Here is a 19,218-nt window from a genome sequence, read left to right on the forward strand (position 1 = left end):
GGGGCCGGTCGGATCCTCCCAAGAGGGTTCCGGGAGGGGGAGGGTGTGGAGCGCCGGGGGCCGTCCTTGCTCATGAATATGCAGTAGCCACGCTGAATATGCATGAACCGATCAAGATGGCGAGGCCAATCGCTTGTCCGGAAGTAGCTGGTATTTGTCGAGCGGCCTCCTGGGACGGGTGGGTACCTCCTGGCCTCCCAAGGAGTGCAATACGGAACTCTGGCCCGGGAGCCCCCGGCCCGAGCCGCTCAGGGGGCCTTCTCCGGAAGGAGGCTGGCCACTGTCCGGGAGAGATCATGGGACCGCGACAATCCAGGAAAAGCAGATTAGCCACGGGGCGGGACACAGAAGTCCTGGGGGATTCAGGGTCAAGGCGTCTGAACGTTAGGAAATCCTATCCCCTTCCAGAATATTTCAGAAACCAGATTGGCGGGGGCGGGGGGGGGGGCCAGGGATCCCAAGGGATTCTCCAATGAGAGCGCAGTAGGACTTTCACTCTCCTTCCAAAGCAGAGATGACACCAACTGCACAGCCACATTCAGAGTGATCCTTGTTTGATGTCAGTGTCACGTCACACCCCACCCCGGGGGAGGAGGCATAACCATGAGGGAAGGAAACCGTGTCTCGTGGGGGCTGGGGAGGCACACTCCCTGACCCCAGCTGCTTGCTCTGTCCCTTTGCCTGAAAACACCCCCAAACACTCCAGCCCCAATGCTCTTTCTTCTCTCTGCTGCTGAGGGAAAAATCCTCCCCATGGCTCATGGCGGGCCTGCCTCTCAGCCCCTCCGTTGGCTCCTCTGACCTCACTTGCCCTGTAGTTATGCCCTGATCCCCAAGCCCCAGCCTAGACATCACACGTTTTGGTCCCCACGCTTGTTCCAGATCTAGGCAGAGCCCCTCTCCACCCTTGACTCCAAGGGGTGTCCCTCTCCGGTATTAGCTCTTTTCTGGTCGCTGCTTCTCCCATGTTTGTATTCCAGTCTCTCCTCCTTCTATTTCCCCCTGCCCCCCCAACCCCCAGGCTCTTGGGTTGGATCTCACTCCTCCACCTGCCCCTCCCTCTCACAGCTGAGGTTCTGGGCGGTGATGATGGCGATGCTGCCCAACACCACCCCTGCCCCCATGATGTCAGAAGGCGCCACGGTCTCATAGAGCACGTAATACTGCAGCATCAAGGCCACCACCACCTCGGAATGCAGGACGGCACACACCAGGGCGGGGTGGGCTTTCGTGACTGCATAGCTCACGCACACAAAGGAGACCAGGGCGAGGATCCCCACGGCCCCCACACAGCTCCAACTCAGAGGATCACTGGGCAGCACAGGAGTCTGCAGTATGAAGAGGCCTGGCACCGAGCCCACCAGCCCCACCAAGCCAAACAGGAAGGCCACTGTCGGCAGGCAAGAGGGGAAGTCCAGGGAACGATAGACCAGGAGCCCCAGCGACAGTGCCAGGCCGCCCAGGAATGCAAGCACGTAGCCCAGGGCGGTGTAGAGGCCCGTGGTCCCCTCCTGCAGCGTCCCTAGTCCAGGTCCCACAATGATGATGAGTCCCAGGGTGCTGCCCAACAGACCACACCAGTCGTAGCCGCTGAGACCCTGGCTCTCGAGGCAGAGGGCGAGGAGGGCAGAGCAGACGGTGGATGAGCCCTTACGGACCGTGGCTGCATTGCCAGCAGGCACCACCTGAACCGCGCTGTAGGCGCACCCAATGCTGAGGACGTTGAGCAGGGCATGGAGGCAGGCCCGGCCCCGGACATCGGGAGGTCCCAACAGGGGGTCACCACGCACTTTCAGTAGCAGCGCAATGGGGAGGTGAAAGAGACAGCGACAGATGAGCAGCTCCAGCGAGGGTAAGCGAGAGGCCTGGTAAGCCATGCGGGAGAAGGGGCCCACAAAGCCAGCAGGCAGGCCCCCACCCAGCAGGGCCACGAGCAGGCCCTTGGTGGCATCGGAGGGCCGGCAGCGCTGGTGCGGGGGGAGGCTGGCCGGAGTGGAGGGCGGCGATGGCTGGGTGAAGTCGGGCAGGTTGAAGTAAGGGTGATTGCCAGCCTGTGGGGGAGAAAGGAGCTGGGGCATTAGGGCAGCCGTGGCCCCGGGGAGCAGGGGGTGGGGTGAATGCCAGGGTGGGGTCTGGGACCTCACGGGACAGTAGTGGGGTCGGGCTGTCTTGCTGAGAACCCTCAGGAGCTAGAAAGGGCCCGAAACTGGATGAGGGGGTACAGTACAGGCCTGGGGCCTCTAAAGCAGGAAGCAAGGGGTAAGCGGTCTCGGAGTATTGTGTTTCTCTGGGTAGGCTGTTCGCAGGAGAAGAAAAAGGACCTGGGGGGCTCTGTTGGTTTGGGGACGGGAAGGCAGCCTCAGATGCTGGGCATCGGTATGATGTCACAGGTTCCGTGGATGCCTGGGTACACCATTGTGAGTTTCATTTGTGGGTGTCTCCAGGACAGCTGGGAAAGTTAGAGGGGAAGAGACAAAAGGGAGCAGCCAGGAGCTCCGGGAAGGGGGCCATGCCTCCCTGACCCCCACACTCACCATCTTTCCTTGGACTTCTTCCTCTACTCCTGGCTCAGGGACCCTGGGCCCTTCGGAGCTCCAGCCCTTGTGACCTGGCTGGAGTGGGAGTGGGGTTCTTCCCTGGAACCTTCCTGAAGGGGGGGGAGGTTCTTCCCTGGAACCTTCCTGAGGTGGGGGTGGGCCTAGTTTCTCATTGTTTCCAACCCGGCTGGCTGTATGTCTGTCTGACTCCCAAGATTGTCTCATTCCTTTTTTTTTTTTCTTTCTCTCCTTCTGAGTAGCCCTGTGATGAGACTTCTTTGGCTTTATGTAACTTTGTTTATGTATGTCTCACCTTGTTTCAGAAAGGTTTTGCGGAAGGAGCTCTGAGGGCTGGCTCCAGGGTCTCCCCAGCTCCGAATTTTTAAAGGCCAGGGAGGAGTCTCTGGGACTGTCCCTCTGAAGTTTCAGGAATGCGTGTTTGTTCTGTGTGTGCTCACACCTGGTGTGTTGTTGGTGGTGTCCCAGGAGGCGCACACCAAGGCCTCTGCATTTATGCACGAGTGTATAGATGTGGAGGTTTCTGCCGGTGGGGACAAAATTCGAGCTGCGTGTTCATCTGCACCGGTAGTCACTTCTGTTGGGCTGGGGCCTGTCTGGACTGCAGCCTGATGGGGGGCTCTGTGCCTTTCTGGGGAGGGGGGTGGGCAAGTGCGTGCGTCCAGGGCCGGCCCTGTGAGTGTGCTGAGCCTGGGTCTGTGGGTCCCATTGGGCCGGATTGCGAGCCTGCCATGTTGTGTGTGTGTGCGGAGAGGGTGTGCGTGCCCTGGGCGCTGGGCCCCGCCGAGTGAAGGGCGTGCAGGGCGCGGGGGGGGGGGGGGGGGGGGGGGGGGGCGTCCCTTTGCCAGGGCGTGGGTGGTCGTAAGGGCCCGCGGGGGTGCCGCGGCCAGACCCGCGCCCGCTTGGGGTCCACCCGTCCGGCGGCCCGGCGCGGCGCCGTTTCTGTCCCGGGATCCGTCCCGGCCGAGGCCGTCGGGCGCGCTCTCCCCGGAGCCTGAGCCGGGAGCCCTGCGTCGGTGTCGGCTGCGCTGCGCCGGCCTCCTCTCGGCGGCGGCGGCGCTGGGGGGGTACTGTTTCCGGGGGTGGGGGTGGGGGTAGGACCGGGGCGGGGGGAGCCGATGATGTCAGCGGCGGCGGCGGCGGCGGCGGCGGCGGCGGGGCCGGGCCGGGGCCGGGCGCTGGGGGGGCCGGGGCCGGAGCCGGAGCCGGAGCCGGAGCTGGAGGCGGGCGAAACCGGAGCGGCCGGGGGCGGCCACGGGGATGAGCCGGGCCTGGCGGACGCGGCGCCATCGCAGTCAGGTGGGCCCCGGGGCGAACCGGGCAGGGCCAGGGCGGACCGGAGCCAACAGCCGGGCCCCCTCCCCGCCTGCCCGGCGCCGCGGGGGCCCGAGCCGCGCCCCGCGCCGCGACCGCTCCCCTCTGGGGTTGACCTGGGGGCTCAGGGGTCGGGGGCTGAGTCTGGCCCCGCCTCCAGGCGCGCGCGGCGCTGGGGGGCGACTAAGGGGGCCCCGGTGCGGCGTCCGACCCGGCGACGGCCGGGGGGCGCGATCGCCCAGGGCCGGGGAGGGGGTCGTGCTCCCTCCCCTCCCGAAGGGTTAATTCTGCAGCCTGGCGCCCCCCACCCCTTCGTGGGGCAGGTTGGGGGTGGGGTGGGGCGGGTGTGAGCCCGGGCCGGCGCTGCAAGCTGCTGGGAGGGCGATGGCGTAGGAGCCAGGCAGAGAGGGGGAGGGGTGGGCCGCCCAGCGCCCCGGAGTTGGGGTGTGCGGGGTGCGCAGGGCGAGCAGGGGCCCCGGAGCCGCTGTGCCGTCGGGGCAGGGTTGTGACTGTGAGTCCCGGAGATTGTGTGTCTCCTGCTGTGTTGTGGGGCAAGGTAAACCTCTCCCCGGGCGCCACCGTTTGCTGGTCCGGCGGCCAGGGGTCCGGGTAGGGCCCTGCCTGAGCCACGGGGACAGAGAGCCTGGTGGAGGGGTGTCCAGGGGTGTGGGGCAGAATTACAAGAGGTGGCCCTGTGGCTCTGCGTGACAGGTCCGCATAGGAAAGCAGCGCACAATCCATGAGGAGTTTTGTCAGATGTGTGGTTTTATGTATGTTTGCTGCTGGCATGTGTTTTCTTGCACAAATGAACTATTTATGAACTGTTGTTTTCTGCGCAGCTGGCGTGGTTAGGGTATGTGCTGTGGAGGGCACCTGCGGGCGGCGGGTATGTGCCTGTCTGGAGGGGGCTGTTGTGTGCCTCTGGGTCAGAAGGTGTCATGTCCGGGTCCCCTTTCTGTGCCCTGCTGAGGTGTGGCCCTGTGTTGGCGAGGATGGCCCGCCCGCAGGGTTTGTGGGTCTGCGTGTTGAGTGAGTTGCACGGTGGGGGGAAGCAGGTCTAGAACTCAGGTCCCCAGGATCTGGGTGGCAAGTGAGAAGGCCCCAGGGTATGTCTAGGTACTTGTGGGGCCGTGGACCCCGGGCTGGGGGAACGTACAGGTTGTGTTTATGGGATTGTGGGCAGCCAGGCGAGGGCAAGGTTGTGTGTCTGTAACATTCTCTATGGGATTCTTTTGTGACGTTGTTTGTGGGAGCCTGTCTGTGCTGTGGGGCTGGGAGGCGAGCCGGTCAGAAAACACTTGTGGGGAGGGAGGTGGCGTGACAAGGGCAATGTGGGCCTCAGCCCCAGGAGATCAGGCGCGAGCCGTGTGTGCGTGCCTGCCTTCCGTGTGGCTGAGCGGCCATGTGGGGCTGCTGTGGGGATCTGTTATGAAGGAGGGAGCGAGATAAATATGGGACAGAGCAAGGGCAGCGGGCGGGAGGCCTGGGTGTTGTTGGGGTGGCCCGGCCGGTCTTTGTGCGGGGTCCGTGTCAGGGTCACCGGGAGGAGAGGCCTGGCTGTGGCAAGGAAACTAAGCTTGGCCCCGGGTGGCTTCTTGGCCGTGTTTACGTAAAGGCCGGGTGTGACTCTTGTCACTGACATGGAAAAAAGAAACACGAAGTTTTCAGTCCTCTCCTCTGGCTTCACCCTCCTCTCTATCCCCCCCACCTCTGCTTTTCCTGCTCTTCTGTGACGCACACGGGGCAGCTCCTGCCCCTGTGGAGGGGTCTGGGAATGGAATTCACTCACGAGGCAGATTGCTCAGAACAGGTTTTCCTCACCTCTGTGTGTGTGTGTGTGTGTGTGTGTAGGAGTGAGAGGTGTGTGTGCTGCGCCTGGCCTGGCTGGGGGCGGGGGTGCTTACGTACTGTGCAGGGAGTGGGTGAGGAGGGCACTGGGGCCAGGCCCTTTGGTGCCATGGGAGTGGGGGTCCGCTGGCCGCTGTGGGAGGCAGACACAGCAGGTCCATTATGGCCTGCTGGAGGGGAGGGGGGTCTGGACTAGATGTGAAGAGTTCTGGCCTTGAGGGAGCCTCGGTTCCTCATAAGTAAAATGGGACTCGATCCCTGCCCTGGTCTTCTGATGGGGACATAAGTGGCACATGGGAAAGTGCCTGGATGGCAGCTCCAGTCTGGGGGCTCTGCCCGTGCCAGCCCCCCTTCTCAGGGCCGGGCCCATAGCAGTGGCAGTGAACTCGGATCGAGCATGCACAGTGTCCCGGGCCCTGCTCTCCGTGCTTTTCCACGTCTTCATTCATGTACTCTTTGCAACACCCCGTGGAAGGAGGTGTTCGAATCATCTCCCTTTTTCCAATGAAGACAGCTGAACCCAGAGAAGTTAAGTCATTTGCTCAAAGCCACCTTGCTGGTAAGAGAGAAAGCTCTAGATTCTGTGCTCTTTCAGGCCATTCTCTGCTGCCTTTCTGAATGAAGCTTTCTGCGAGCCTCTCTGTGCGCCACCCCCCCCACACACACTTCTCCCCCGTTTCTGAAGAACCTAGCACCTGTACTAGGCCAGCTTAGAAGACCAGCATGTTTTGACAGTGGTGTGGGGGGTCCCAGCCCAGGCAGTGAGGACCTACAGTTGGGTGCTGAGTGCTGGCCACAGGGGTACCCCATGTTGATGAGCTAGGCACAGGAGAGACTGTCTTGGCCTATGGGTCAGGGAGGGCCACGATGGAAGTGACATTTGAATTACATTTTGGTGGGCTTCGGGAAGAGGTTGAGAGAGGTTTCGTCTCTGGCAGGAGAGCCAGTGCAGGCAAAGATGGGGAGCCAGGGGCCACGTTAGGTGGGAGAGTACCCTGGGTGCCTGAAGGGAGTCTTTTTTTTTTTTTTTAATATTTTATTTATTTATTTGACAGAGAGAGATCACAAGTAGATGGAGAGGCAGGCAGAGAGAGAGAGAGAGGGAAGCAGGCTCCCCGCCGAGCAGAGAGCCCAATGCGGGACCCGATCCCAGGACCCTGAGATCATGACCTGAGCTGAAGGCAGCGGCTTAAACCACTGAGCCACCCAGGCGCCCCGCCTGAGGGGAGTCTTAACACAAGGCAGGATTGGAGAGGAAGATTGGAACTGGACCCTTGAATGGCTGGCTGAGCCGTCTGAATTTTACCCCCGAGTGAGTGGGGGCCAGTGAAGGTTTCCGAGCCCAGGGTCCATAGGGCCTGAGCCGGCTGGGGACAGGGACCCTTAGCAAAAGGAGGGCTGGATGCCAGGAGGTAGGCCTGGAGGCAGGGGAGTAACCTTGGGCCTGAGCTAGTCCTGGGGCCAGAGGTGGGTGGAAGGGAAGGCTTCCAGAGCCATTCCCCAGCCTGGCGGCGGTCCGACCCAGCCTGGAGAGGGCTGGACACGGGGAGCCAAGAAAAGGGCGGAGTCAGATGTGACACAGTTAGGGCTTAGCACGTGAGACCTTAGTGGTGATGTCTGTCACCCGCTGGCCGCCCGTAGGCCCTTCAGAGCAGGATCTGGTGGGCTGGCAGAGGGGAAAGAGCTCGTGTCCGAGTTCACACGAGCCCGGGTCTGGATTTTGACTCTGGTGCTCGTGTGCTTCATGACCTTCAGCTGGGCCTTCCCACCCCCCCGCGCCCCACGAGTCTCAGTTTTCGGATCTGTAAAATTGGGATGATATAAATACCAACCTTAGAGGAAATCGTGCGGTGCGACAATCCACGCAAAAACCCTGGGAGCATATCGGGCAAAGTGTACGTGCCCCGATCGTGGTGGTGTCGTCCTCCTCCTCTCCAGCTGCTGGCTGGTCGGTCTGCACTGAGGCTGGCGTCCTCCCGGAGGGCAGACAGACCCTGGGATGACTTTGAAAAAGACAGATCCATTCATTCCCCCAAATGTTTTTGAATTCTCCCATTACACACGGGCCCCGGTCTCAGCCGCAGTGACAGCAGTGAGCAAGTAGGGGACACCTCCCTCCCTCGGAGCTTACGTTCCAGAGAGAAACGAGCAGTATTTCACTAAGTGCCAAGGAGGGAAGGAGAGGAGAGGGCTAGGAAGTGTAGGGAGGTGTGGGCGGCCAGGAAGGCCTCCTGGAGAAGGGGACTTGGGACAAGGCTTCAAGGAGGTGGGGCAGCGAGGCATGGGGCTATCCGAGGAAGAACATTTCAGGCAGAGGGAACAGCAGGAGGCGCTCAGAGCACCCCCTCCGTCACACCTCTCAGGTCACATAGCCAGTCAAGAACGGGGAAACCGTGAAAACAAATAAAAAACAAAAAACCACAGAGCCACCAACCTGCCCTGAGCTTGATTTCTGCCTCCTCTTCTTTACCACATCCCCCCACTACTTTCCGGGACTGAGTTCCAAGATAATAATAAGAGCTATAGCGATTGCTGAGCACTTAACCGAGTACCAAGTACTGTACTAGGTACTCCCCGTCAGGAGCTCGCTTGATCTCTATAGACAGCCCTCCGAAGCGAACGACGCATTATTCCACCTTACAGACAAAGAACCTGAGAGAGAGGGAGAGGTTAGGGAACTTGCCCAGGCTCACAAAACTCCTGTCTTCACCTCCCATAAAACCCCGTAGGGTAGTTGTCAGCGATGGGCAGTTGAACTCTGGCGAGCTGGGTCCCGACCCCGGCTTGGTTAGCAGGGAGATGGGGTGGGGGTGTCAGATGGCCCCACCACTGCATCCTCTCCCCTTTCCGGTGAGGAGTTTGGCACACTACAAGCCTCCGTTTACTCATCTGTACAGTGGGGTCAATGACAGACCGCACTGTGGCTGTCCGGAGTCCTGTTGAGTGTTGACATGAGTCGATGCAAATAAAATGCTTTGCACTGTGCTCGTCACACGAGGATTTTCCTAAATGACAGCTACAGGGACCATGATGAGGATGTTTTTGGGGGATCTCTAAGGGCCGGGAGGGATTCAGACCTCCGTGGTTCTCAGGAGCCCTGACAGGCCTCGTGCAGGTACCTTAGCTGTCAGTACCCAGCCATGGGGCAGTAGGTGCCAAGGCCACGTGCCTGAGCACGTGGGCAGGCCTGGCTGACTGGGGTGGGGGGAGTGCAGGGCTGGAGGTGAGCCTCCACTGTGCGCCCTCGTGCAGGCCTGCTACCTCCTCTGGAGGAAAGGGTCCCTCTTCGAATTTTTTTCCCTTCCTCTGATTTTCACAAAAGGTACTAGATGGGCAGGTAAATAGGTTAATAGCGACTGCTGTTAAACAAACAAACAAACGAAACACCACTGGTTCTCTACTAGAGAACTACTTCTCTACTTCTGAGAACAAACGTGGGGGGTTTTCGCACATGGACCAATTCTTGGACGCCAGCTGGGGGTCCCACAATTCGACTCAATTCTGACACTGTCTCCCTAGAGGTATAGTACGATCCCGCAGATGAAGGACTCAGTCCCCTGAGCCGGCCCACTCCAGATGTAAGCCATGAGTCTGGGCCTCCCATACTTCTGGCCGGCCAGTTCTACGTCGGGGTTCCCCATGACCCTTTCTTCAGCTTCAAGAATTTGCTAGAATGGCCGGTAGAACTGGGGGAGATGCTTACTTGGGTTGACTGGTTTACTGCATGAAAATTGCATGATAATATTGTAGCCAAATATCAAGCTACAAATGCTGAAGTCTGGAAAGGTCCTGAGTTCAGGCCCTCCTGTCTCTGCCAGTTAGGGTACACCGCCCTCCTGGCAGGTGAATGCGGCCACTGAACCAGAGGCTCTCCAAACCCCGTGGTGGAGGCTTCAGCACGTAGGCAAGGTCAGTTATGAACTCGGTCCCCGGCCCCTGGCCCCTCCACGGAGGATGGCAGTGAGCTGAAAGCCCCAAGCTTCTAAACATGGCTAGGTCTTGGGGGTGAACTGCCCTCACCCTGAAACTCTCCGGGAGACCACCCAGGTCACCTCACTGAGAACAAAAGATGCTCCTGTCACCCAGGAAATTCCAGAGGATTTAGGAGTTCTGTGTCAGGGACCAGGGTCAAAGACCAGATATTAGCACAAAAGCTGCTCCTAGCCCCTCTGTCACTTGGGAAATTATAAGAATTTTAGGATCACTGTGTCAGGAATAGGGATGCAGACAAAATACACCTATTTCCTACAGGGTCATAATATCAGCTAGAAACCTGTCCTCCTTCCTGGTGAACACAGTTCCAGTGAAGAAAACAAGCTTCCTAGCCAGACTTCCCCATAGCAGATCCCAGCCAGGCTACTCGCTGGTCATGCATTCTTGGGCCAGCTACCCGGCATCTCTAGCTTCAGGCTGTCCCCCCCCCTTTTTTTTTAAAATATTTTATTAATGAGAGCACATGAGAGAGTGAGCACAAGCAGGGGAGCAGCAGGCAGAGGCAGAGGGAGAAGCAGGCTCCCTGCTGAGCTGGGAGCCCAATGCGGGGCTCGATCCCAGGACCCTGGGATCATGACCTGAACCGAAGGCGGACGCCCAACCGACTGAGCCCCCCAGGCTGTCCGTTTAAAATGGGAAGCTGGGGCACCTGGCCGGCTCAGTCAGTGGAGCGCGCGACTCTTGACCTCAGGGTTGTGAGTTGGAGCCCCATGTTGGGAGTGGAGATGACTTAAAACCTCTACGATGGGGAAGCCGAGTCACTCCCTTTAGAGTAGTGATGAGGAGCAGAGGGTCTTGCGAGTGAAGCACTTAGCTCTTGGGGGTCCCAGTGGCCCAGGAAGGGGGGAACCCTCTCCCTCTTTCCTCACTCTATCCCCAAAGCTGGACACAGGCCTGCACGTGGGGCAGCTTCTGTAGGATTCCCGGCCCACCTGCGATCTTGGGGGAGCTTGGGGGAGCACCTGACCCATGTTGGTGTGTGCCTCACACTTGGGGTGTTGGAGTTTTTGAACAGCACCCTATTTACCACCTTCCTCCTGCTCCAGGAGAAGAATCAGAGCCATCTTTTCGGGAACATGACATGGGTTGTGGCAGGGAGGCCTTGTGGCCCAGATGGTATGACTAATAGAGGGGTTTTGGTGGAAAGGGGGGATTTATGAGGAACTCCTGCTGCACGGTAGCTCAGAGGGCACATGTGGCCCAGGGCATGGGGAAGGAGAGGGTTCTGGGGTTTCCTGGACGGTAGACGAGAGGGGCCTGTGCTCAGCAGGCCCCCGTTACTCCCAGCTGTGTGCAACTGTATGGCCCTGGAACCCACATCTTCCGATGAGAAATGAGACCCCGGAGTCCCGAGGGTGCCCACCACCGGGGAAGTGGCTGTGCGGGGTTTTCTGTGCAGTGACTGCCACAGCTCACATTGGGCTCGCCAGCTGTTCCTTTCGGAGGGCCCTCTAGCAAGAGCTGAGCTCAGAGATTGTGTTTCCCTTCCTCCTTTTTAAGCCAAAATCCCAAAGCCACCAGCGTTCAGAGTAAGGAGAGGGACCCAAGCTGCTTCATGCTGGCTCTGGTGGCCTTTCCAGTGCCCTCCAGAGATGGGAACAAGCTGGCGTATGTATGTCTTAGTCAGTCTGTGGTCCCTGCTGGTCCCCAGGCACCAGAAAGCTCCTCCAGGATACACGGGGCTGGGGTGTGCTTGTGTGTGTGGGTGTGGGTGTGGGCGTGCGTTAGTGCGTGCCTGCGTGCAGGTCCTCTGCTAGATCCACTGTCTGGCAGTTGGGCCCAATAAAAAAGCTCTAGGAAATCTGTTTTGATATGCAAATGAGGTGATTATAATGAAAGACAACATGCAAATCTTTGATTTTCTTTGAGCCCCGGAAGATTGGGCCAAAGGGACTTGAGAGCGATCCAAGAGGCTTCCCTGGACCTATGGGACTGCGCTACGCTGCTGCGTCGCGTGGAGGTGAATCGAAACGTGCAGATTGTCTTGTGCTGGTGCTTCTCAGGCCGGCAGAACAGGACTGCCCACTGAAGAGTGTGACCTCTAGCTCGGGCCAGAGGCGGCAACCCAGAACCGGACGGGCCCCCCTGGGAGGGTTCAGCCCAGCAGCCCGGGCGTCCGTCCTTGACCCCACATCCTACGCCACCCCCTCCCCCCGGGGTCCCTTCCGTGCCAGCTCTGCTCCTGAGGGCATGGTTTGTGTCTCCCCAGAAGGAAGAGGCCCCGCAGAAGGGACTCGCTGAGCCTCCCCCGCTCTGCTCCATGTTGGCTGTGCCCTCAGGTGAGGCGGCGTGAGGGCCCACAGCCCGGGGAAGAGGGGGGACTGGATACAGGGCAGTTTTCCGAGGCTGTGGAGCCCGGCGAAGTGGTCAGTAGTCGTGTGCGGGGCAGCATCCTCTTCCCGGAGGGAGAGAGGTGACCGCTGCTGATGCCTCCGGTCTGCGACTTTGGGGCCTTTGACCTGTTGACCTTCATCTTGACCTGAGCCAGCCCTGGCCTCCTCCAGCCCCGGGTGTTTGGTGTGCCAGGGCTGGATGCTGGCCAGTTGAGCGTGGCTAAGGTCAACCCCTGCCCTCTGCGGCCGGAAGTTTGTCACTTTCTTCAGTCTCTGACCAACAGATCCCCGCCCCCTGCCCTCCCAAGTCATCTCCCTGGTGTCAGAGGCCCTCTCCACCTCCCCCTGGGCCTCTGACGTCCTCCCCGGGCCTCTTCTCCCCTGTCCAGGCTGGCGCCATGCCCCCTCCAGCGGAGGTGACGGACCCGTCGCATGCCCCCGCTGTCCTGCGTCAGCTCAATGAGCAGCGGCTCCGAGGCCTCTTCTGTGACGTCACCCTCATAGCTGGAGACACCAAGTTCCCTGCTCACCGCAGTGTCCTGGCTGCTTCCAGTCCTTTCTTCAGAGAGGCCCTGCTTGCTTCAGCTCCACTCCCCCTCCCACCAGTTACTGGGGGCTCTGCCCCTAACCCGGCCACCACCACAGCTGCCTCCTCCTCCTCTTCCTCCTCCTCCTCCTCTTCTTCTTCCTCCTCCTCTTCTTCTTCTTCCTCCTCTTCTCCCCCTCCGGCCTCACCCCCCACTTCCTCCCCACCCCGGGTCCTGGAGCTGCCAGGGGTCCCCGCAGCTGCCTTCTCTGATGTCCTCAACTTCATCTATAGTGCCCGGCTTGCTCTACCTGGCGGCGGAGGGGACGGGGCAGCGGTGGCAGAGATCGGAGCTCTGGGGCGGCGTCTGGGCATCTCCCGCCTGCAGGGCCTGGGGGAGGGAGGCGATGCCTGGGTACCTCCTGCCCCAGCACCCATGGCCACCTCACAGCCCGAAGATGACAGCTTTGGGCCAGGGCCGCGGCCTGCCGGGGAGTGGGAGGGGGACCGGGCTGAGGCCCAGGCCTCTGACTCGCAGGCCCCCCTGTCCCGTCGGCCCCTCCCCTGCCCGCGCTGCGGGAAAAGCTTCATCCATCCCAAACGGCTGCAGACCCATGAGGCGCAGTGCCGCCGTGGGGCCGGCACCCGGGGTACTGCGGGGCTGGCCTCCGGGGGCTCAGCCCCCAGCGGTCCCGCCGGCGTGGATGCCTCGGCCCTGCCGACGCCAGTGGGCTTCCGCGGCGGCCCGGAGCACGTGGTGAAGGTGGTGGGGGGCCACGTGCTGTACGTGTGCGCCGCCTGCGAGCGCTCCTACGTGACGCTGTCCAGCCTGAAGCGGCACAGCAACGTGCACTCGTGGCGCAGGAAGTACCCGTGTCGCTACTGCGAGAAGGTGTTCGCGCTGGCGGAGTACCGGACCAAGCACGAGGTGTGGCACACTGGGGAGCGCAGGTGAGCCACCGGCCAGGCGGCCAGGCGCGGTGGGGTGTGGGAGGGTGGGGGGCTGTGGGGATGGGGCCCTGGCCGCAGACTACTGTGCGAGCCGGACCCAGTAAGTGGTGGGAATCCTGACTGCTCACCCCCTCACCCCTGGTCACCAGCTCCTCCCCGTGGGTGCAGCCACCTCCCTCCAGCCTGGGCTCTCCCTCCCCCCATGCTCACTGGCACCTCTGGGTGTCTGGGGTTCTGGGCTGGTGCGCTGGGGAAGGTCCCCCAGCCAGGAAAGAGGAAGCTGCCCTCGTAGGAGGAGATGGTGGAGGGCGCAGGCAGGACCACGGGGTGTTGTAAGGTGTCTTCCCCCCACCTGTCCTTGCTCATGAGACACCCCCCATCCGTCAGTGGGGCTTCAGAGAAGGCTCCGGGGGTTAGGCCAGGCGCATGATTATTCCCGGTTGGCAGACAGAACCCCCTGGGGCCCAGCACCTCATAGCTGGTGGGGTCACCGAGCTAGGGCTGTACCTCTGGAGAGGCTGGCAGGATGGGACCAGTGGTATGAAACGAGGGCAAGGGGAGTCGTAGGATTAGGGCAGCTGAGACCTGGCTTCGGGGCCCCCTGACTCCCATGTCTCTCTCCCCGTCCTGTTCCCTGCTGTCCCGGCCCAGGTACCAGTGCATCTTCTGCTGGGAGACCTTTGTCACTTATTATAACCTGAAGACCCACCAGCGAGCCTTCCACGGCATTAGCCCCGGGCTGTTAGCCAGTGAGAAGACACCCAATGGAGGCTACAAGCCCAAGCTTAATACCCTCAAGCTGTACCGCCTGCTTCCCATGCGGGCTGCCAAGCGGCCCTACAAGACCTATAGCCAGGCCGCCCCCGACGCCCCCCTCTCTCCAAGCCTCAACACACCGGCCCCAGTAGCCATGCCTGCCAGCCCCCCGCCCGGGCCCCCTCCCGCCCCGCAGCCCGGCCCCCCGCCCTCCGTCATAGCATTTGCCCACCCTGCTCCCTCGGTCATTGTTCATGGGCGCAGCAGCAGTGGTGGAGCAGGGGGGGGGCCGGCCACCGCAGGGGGAGCCCAAGCCGCCTCGGTCATCACTTACACTGCACCCCCGAGGCCCCCCAAAAAACGTGAGTACCCACCGCCTCCCCCCCAACCTGCAGCCACGCCGAGCAGCCCCACCACCGCGGGCAGCCCGGCCACCGCCGCGGGCCCGGCCACCGCCACGGAGGAGGCCAAGGGCCGCAACCCACGGGCTGGAAGGACTCTGACCTACACGGCCAAGCCAGCCGGTGGGATTGGCGGGGGTGGGGGTCCCCCTGCGGGGCCTGGCCGGGGCCCCTCTCAGCTCCAGGCCGCACCTCCACTGTGTCAGATCACTGTGCGCATCGGTGAGGAGGCCATTGTCAAGCGCCGCATCTCAGAGACTGACCTGCGCCCCGGGGAGCTGAGCGGGGAGGAGGTGGAGGAGAGCGAGGACGACGACGACGACGAGGACGACGACGACGACGACGACGACGACGACGACGACGAGGAATCGCGGGCCGGCGGGGAGGACCAGCTCTGGCGGCCCTACTACTCCTACAAGCCCAAGCGCAAGGCCGGGGCGGCGGGCGCGGGCAGCGGCGGGGGCGGCGCGCTGCCCCGAGGCCGCCGACCGCCGCGCTGGAGGCAGAAGCCGGAGCGCAGGAGCTGGGAGGACGCGCCGGCCGCCGAGGGCCCCGCGGGGCGCGCCCGGGCAGAGCGGAGGCACCGCTGCGGGGACTGCGCCCAGACCTTCGCCACCGTGCGGAAGCTGCGCAAGCACCAGGAGGCGCACGGCGGCAGCGCGCATGGGGCCCGCGGCGGCCGCAGGCCCTCCAGCCGCTTCGCTTGCCCGCACTGCGCCAAGGTGTGCAAGACGGCGGCCGCCCTGAGCCGCCACGGGCAGAGGCACGCGGCCGAGCGGCCCGGGGGCACCCCCACGCCCGTCATCGCCTACTCCAAGGGCAGCGCTGGCGCCAGAGCCGCGGATGTCAAGGAGGAGGCCCCCCAAGAGATGCAGGTGTCCTCGTCCAGCGGGGAGGCGGGGGGCGGGAGCGCCGCGGCTGCCGCGGAGGGAGCGCCCGAGGCCGCCTCTCTGCAGGACCCTGTCATCTCGGGGGGTGAGGAGCCCCCGCTTGTGGCGGGAGGGGGCACCTATGCCTATCCGCCGGTGCAGGAATTTCCCCTAGCTCTGATCGGGAGCGGCAGGGAACCTGGCGGCGGGAGGGGCAAAGCTGGCAGTGAGGGGCCGGTGGGCGCTGGGGAGGGGGACCGCGTGGAGGGGATGGGGGCTGCCAAAGTCACCTTCTACCCAGAACCCTACCCGCTCGTATATGGCCCTCAGCTCCTTGCCGCCTACCCTTACAACTTTAGCAACCTGGCTGCTCTCCCGGTTGCTCTTAACATGGTCCTACCTGATGAGAAGGGTGGGGGGGCCCTTCCCTTCCTTCCGGGGGTCTTTGGCTACGCAGTCAATCCTCAAGCCGCGCCCCCTACTCCCCCAACCCCACCTCCCCCGACCCTTCCCCCTCCTGTCCCCCCTAAGGGAGAAGGGGAAAGGGCAGGGCTTGAGAGAACCCAGAAGGGAGATGTGGGGTGAGCTCTGGGCCCACCTCCCCCCTTTCACCAGATGCCACCCTCCCTGAACCCCCTGCCACTACCAGCTCCCTGGCTTCCCTGCCCCTTGGGAGCCCCTCCACACTCTTGTGCAGGGACTTGGGGGCCCCTGGAGCTCAGGGGTCAGGCTGCTTTGTGTGAGATTGTAGTTTTCCCATCTCCTGGGAAGGGATCTTGGGTGGTTCCCCTCTCAGTTCTCCTCCAGGGAATGGCCTCCGTGAGGGGCAGGGCCAGCTCCCATCCTTTCTCCAGCCCTCGGGGCAACTGAGCAATATACTTACATGAATCTCTCTACTCACGGCCCCCACCAGCTCTGAATGTCTAACCCACCCTCCTGATTGGTAAACCCGGGGGGGGGGGGGAACCATCTCTCTCACCTAGTGACCTCCCCTCATTCTGAAGCTTTCTCTAAGCCCCTGCCTAGACGCTTCCTAGCACATTCCATTCTTTGTGGCCCAGGGCCTGGACCAGACCATTGTGATACCTGACCCCTGCCCATCTGGGAGCATGGCTTCTGGTTCCATTCTCTCCAGGGGTGGGTTTCTGTGTCCCTGTCTTCTTCACGTGACGATGCCATGCCTTCCTGGCCTCCCATGCCTTTGGGTCTTCCATATTGCTCCTCGCTCTCCTACTCTGGAGATGGCCTCTTCCGATTCAGGTCAAGGAGGTGTTGCCGGGAGGGCTACCCGTCTGTTCCACGGCTGAGTACTTTTCCAGCCCAGGGCAGCATGAATCTTGGCCCTATCTTGACCCCCAAATCCAGTGAGCTCCAGATTCTTCCAAGGCAAAGAGGTGAGCAGATCGCACCTCTTCCTGCCTCTACCTATGGCCTCTTCTGGGCTAAATCAGATTTGGGGGTCAGTGGGGAGGAGCTCCATATGGGATGGGGAAGGGAATCTACTTTCTCCCTTTTTTTTTTTTTTTGTTTTGTTTTGTTTTTGCTTCCTGATGGTTTCTCCCAGACTAGACCAAATAGCCAGAAAAGTGATGGGGGTTGGATGGGTGGCTAAGCCCAAGATTTGCACATGACCTCCCATCCTTACCTTTACCTCCATCTTCCCCAGTGTCGTTTCCTCACCATTCACTCCAGGTGGTTTTTGGGGAACCATCCTACTCCCTTGGTGGGCTTTGGGGTATCCCCACCAACTTTTCCTCCAGAATAGCACCTTACACCCCATCTTTGACTCAGTTCCCCACACCCAAAGATCCCAGCCTAGGGATGGGGTGCAGGGACCTTAAACAGTCCCTGATCCCTAATTTGCACTAGTTAACCCTGGTCAGGGGTCCATATGTTTCCTTCCAGCGGGGGAGTTGAAGAAATGTTTGCTCCTAATTCTCTTTGACGACCGGGCATCCCCACTCTGTGATTGGATGAACGTTTCCCAACCCACCCCCCCAAAAAAAACAGCTCACAAGGGGAGAGCCAGTTTGGGGGAGCAAATCTGGTAAATGGGAATTAGAGGAGTGCAGTTTAAAACGGGGAAAGGCTGCCACCATTTAGATGGGAGCTTTATCCTAGCTACTGTTTTCCGGGGCCAAGATGGCTGCCCTCTTTCTCGGCTAAAAGGGCAAGATCATGGCTTTTGGAGGGAGGTGAGCTTGGGGGAAGGACCAGGAGCATTCTCCTGCCTCGTCTTACCCTCTGAGTCTATAGGAAGGGGGAGGTTTTTGACAGGCTCCTGAATGTTAACCATGGAGGAGTGTCATTCCTTCTCTCCTCCTCTGTCTCTTTGCACTTTTCCTGGTCTTGGCCACAGTCCGAGTGGAGTTTCCTACTGAATGTACCAAGTTCCAATTTTTAAGGGGGTAAAATGCTTAAAATGGGAAAATGCAAAAAAAAAAAATCACTAAAAAGTTCCCACAAATCTCGTTTCTGGCACTTTAGAAAAACTGCGAAAAAAACATAATAAAGAATACATATATATATATATCTACACACAAATTTTATATATATATATATATACACACACACACATATATACACACACACATACACACACGCACACACACACAGCGGAACCACAAGAGAGACAGAAGCCTTGGAGGTAGGGGGCAGACGCGATGACAGCTCCCCTCTATCCTTAACCTGCACTCCTCTGAGGCAAAAGGGCACAGGAAACGGAAGGAGTTGAGGACGGACCGGGGGATTTGCGTTTCAGAACAGGTCAAAATTCCAAAACCACGGACATTTTTGGGAGAACTGAGATTGCAGGCATTTATTTTTTTGGCAAATATGATTTAGGAAACTAGCTTCCAGAATTTGGTGGTTCTGGGCAACAAATGAGGTTGTGGCAAATTGGAGATCAAAATACGTGTATCCGAGCTGGGGAATTTAATATTGTGAATTTCAGACATTGGAAATTTGGGATTTTGCAATTTCGTCTTTGGAAAATGATTCAAGTCTTGTCAGTTTGTGCCCTCTTTCCCGGTGCTCCCTGGGGAGAAGGGTGATGGTGGAGTGGAAAGGCCACTGGCTCTGTGCCACAGCACGCAAGGTTTAGAATCCTACAGACTGTAGTTCTATATGTAGTGAGGACCCAGATTTAGAGAAACTGACCAATATTTATCTCCGCATCTGTGTGTGTGTCCAACTCTCTAGGCCAATAAACCAACAAGACAGACAAACTGTGCTCCGCAGTGAGATGCCAAGTGCAGTTCTTTGCGGGGCTGGCAGCGGGCTGGACGGAGATGTGCTTCCCTTGTCCCCCCTTGGGAGCTGGCTGGATGATCCCTGAGAGCACAGCCTCCAGCTGCCGAGGAGGTTGAGGGCTTGGGGACCCCGCGCACCTCCCTGTAATGGCTGCAGTCGCTAGTGCTCGAGCTGACTTTGGTCTGACCTCTAGGCAGACACATTAACTCAGCCCAGTTCGCACAGCCTGCTGGGCACAGGATCCTACTGTCCGCTACACCTGGCACCACTCGGTCTCCAAATCGAAAAGTAGTGGGCATAAAATGAGGGATGGTCGTGAGATATGACCACCTTTTCTTTTTCTACTCCTGGCCTCTCATTGTCTTCAATTGCTTATCACCATGCCCCTCCCCTTAATTTTGTCTAATGTTTTGAGGGATG

At 60.4% G+C, this 19,218-nt stretch overlaps 2 protein-coding genes across 6 annotated transcripts; one reads left to right on the forward strand and one right to left on the reverse strand.

Moving 5' to 3' along the window:
• Positions 1–184: 184 nt before the first annotated feature.
• Positions 185–3,392, reverse strand: SLC35G6 (solute carrier family 35 member G6). Its single transcript, XM_059381092.1, has 2 exons — positions 2,535–3,392; positions 185–2,051 (listed from the first exon to the last, which is right to left on the reverse strand). The coding sequence occupies exons 1-2, from the start codon at positions 2,760–2,762 to the stop codon at positions 1,038–1,040; spliced, it is 1,242 nt and encodes a 413-aa protein (XP_059237075.1). The 5' UTR covers positions 2,763–3,392; the 3' UTR covers positions 185–1,037.
• On the forward strand, positions 1,761–19,142 carry ZBTB4 (zinc finger and BTB domain containing 4). 5 transcript variants are annotated; one of them, XM_059381083.1, is made up of 6 exons: positions 3,726–3,854; positions 6,228–6,276; positions 11,580–11,670; positions 11,920–11,989; positions 12,433–13,520; positions 14,172–19,142. In XM_059381083.1, exons 5-6 carry the CDS (start codon positions 12,442–12,444, stop codon positions 16,129–16,131), a joined length of 3,039 nt encoding a protein of 1,012 aa, XP_059237066.1. In that variant the 5' UTR covers positions 3,726–3,854; positions 6,228–6,276; positions 11,580–11,670; positions 11,920–11,989; positions 12,433–12,441; the 3' UTR covers positions 16,132–19,142. The 5 variants fall into 5 exon arrangements, with proteins under 5 accessions (XP_059237068.1, XP_059237066.1, XP_059237065.1 ...); XM_059381085.1 differs by lacking the exons at positions 3,726–3,854; positions 6,228–6,276 and adding an exon at positions 1,761–1,852; XM_059381082.1 differs by lacking the exon at positions 6,228–6,276.
• The last annotated feature ends 76 nt before the right edge of the window (positions 19,143–19,218 follow it).

The sequence above is a fragment of the Mustela nigripes genome, chromosome 16, assembly GCF_022355385.1.
Source record: "Mustela nigripes isolate SB6536 chromosome 16, MUSNIG.SB6536, whole genome shotgun sequence".
NCBI lineage: Eukaryota > Metazoa > Chordata > Mammalia > Carnivora > Mustelidae > Mustela > Mustela nigripes.

Coding starts and splice junctions, on each gene's coding strand:
- SLC35G6 (XM_059381092.1), bottom strand. CDS start 2,762: ATGAGACAATCTTGGGAGTCAGACAGACATACAGCCAGCCGGGTTGGA. Junction 2,052..2,534: donor AAGAAGTCCAAGGAAAGATG/GTGAGTGTGGGG, acceptor TCTCCCCCACAG/GCTGGCAATCACCCTTACTT.
- ZBTB4 (XM_059381085.1), top strand. CDS start 12,442: ATGCCCCCTCCAGCGGAGGTGACGGACCCGTCGCATGCCCCCGCTGTC. Junction 13,521..14,171: donor TGGCACACTGGGGAGCGCAG/GTGAGCCACCGG, acceptor GTCCCGGCCCAG/GTACCAGTGCATCTTCTGCT.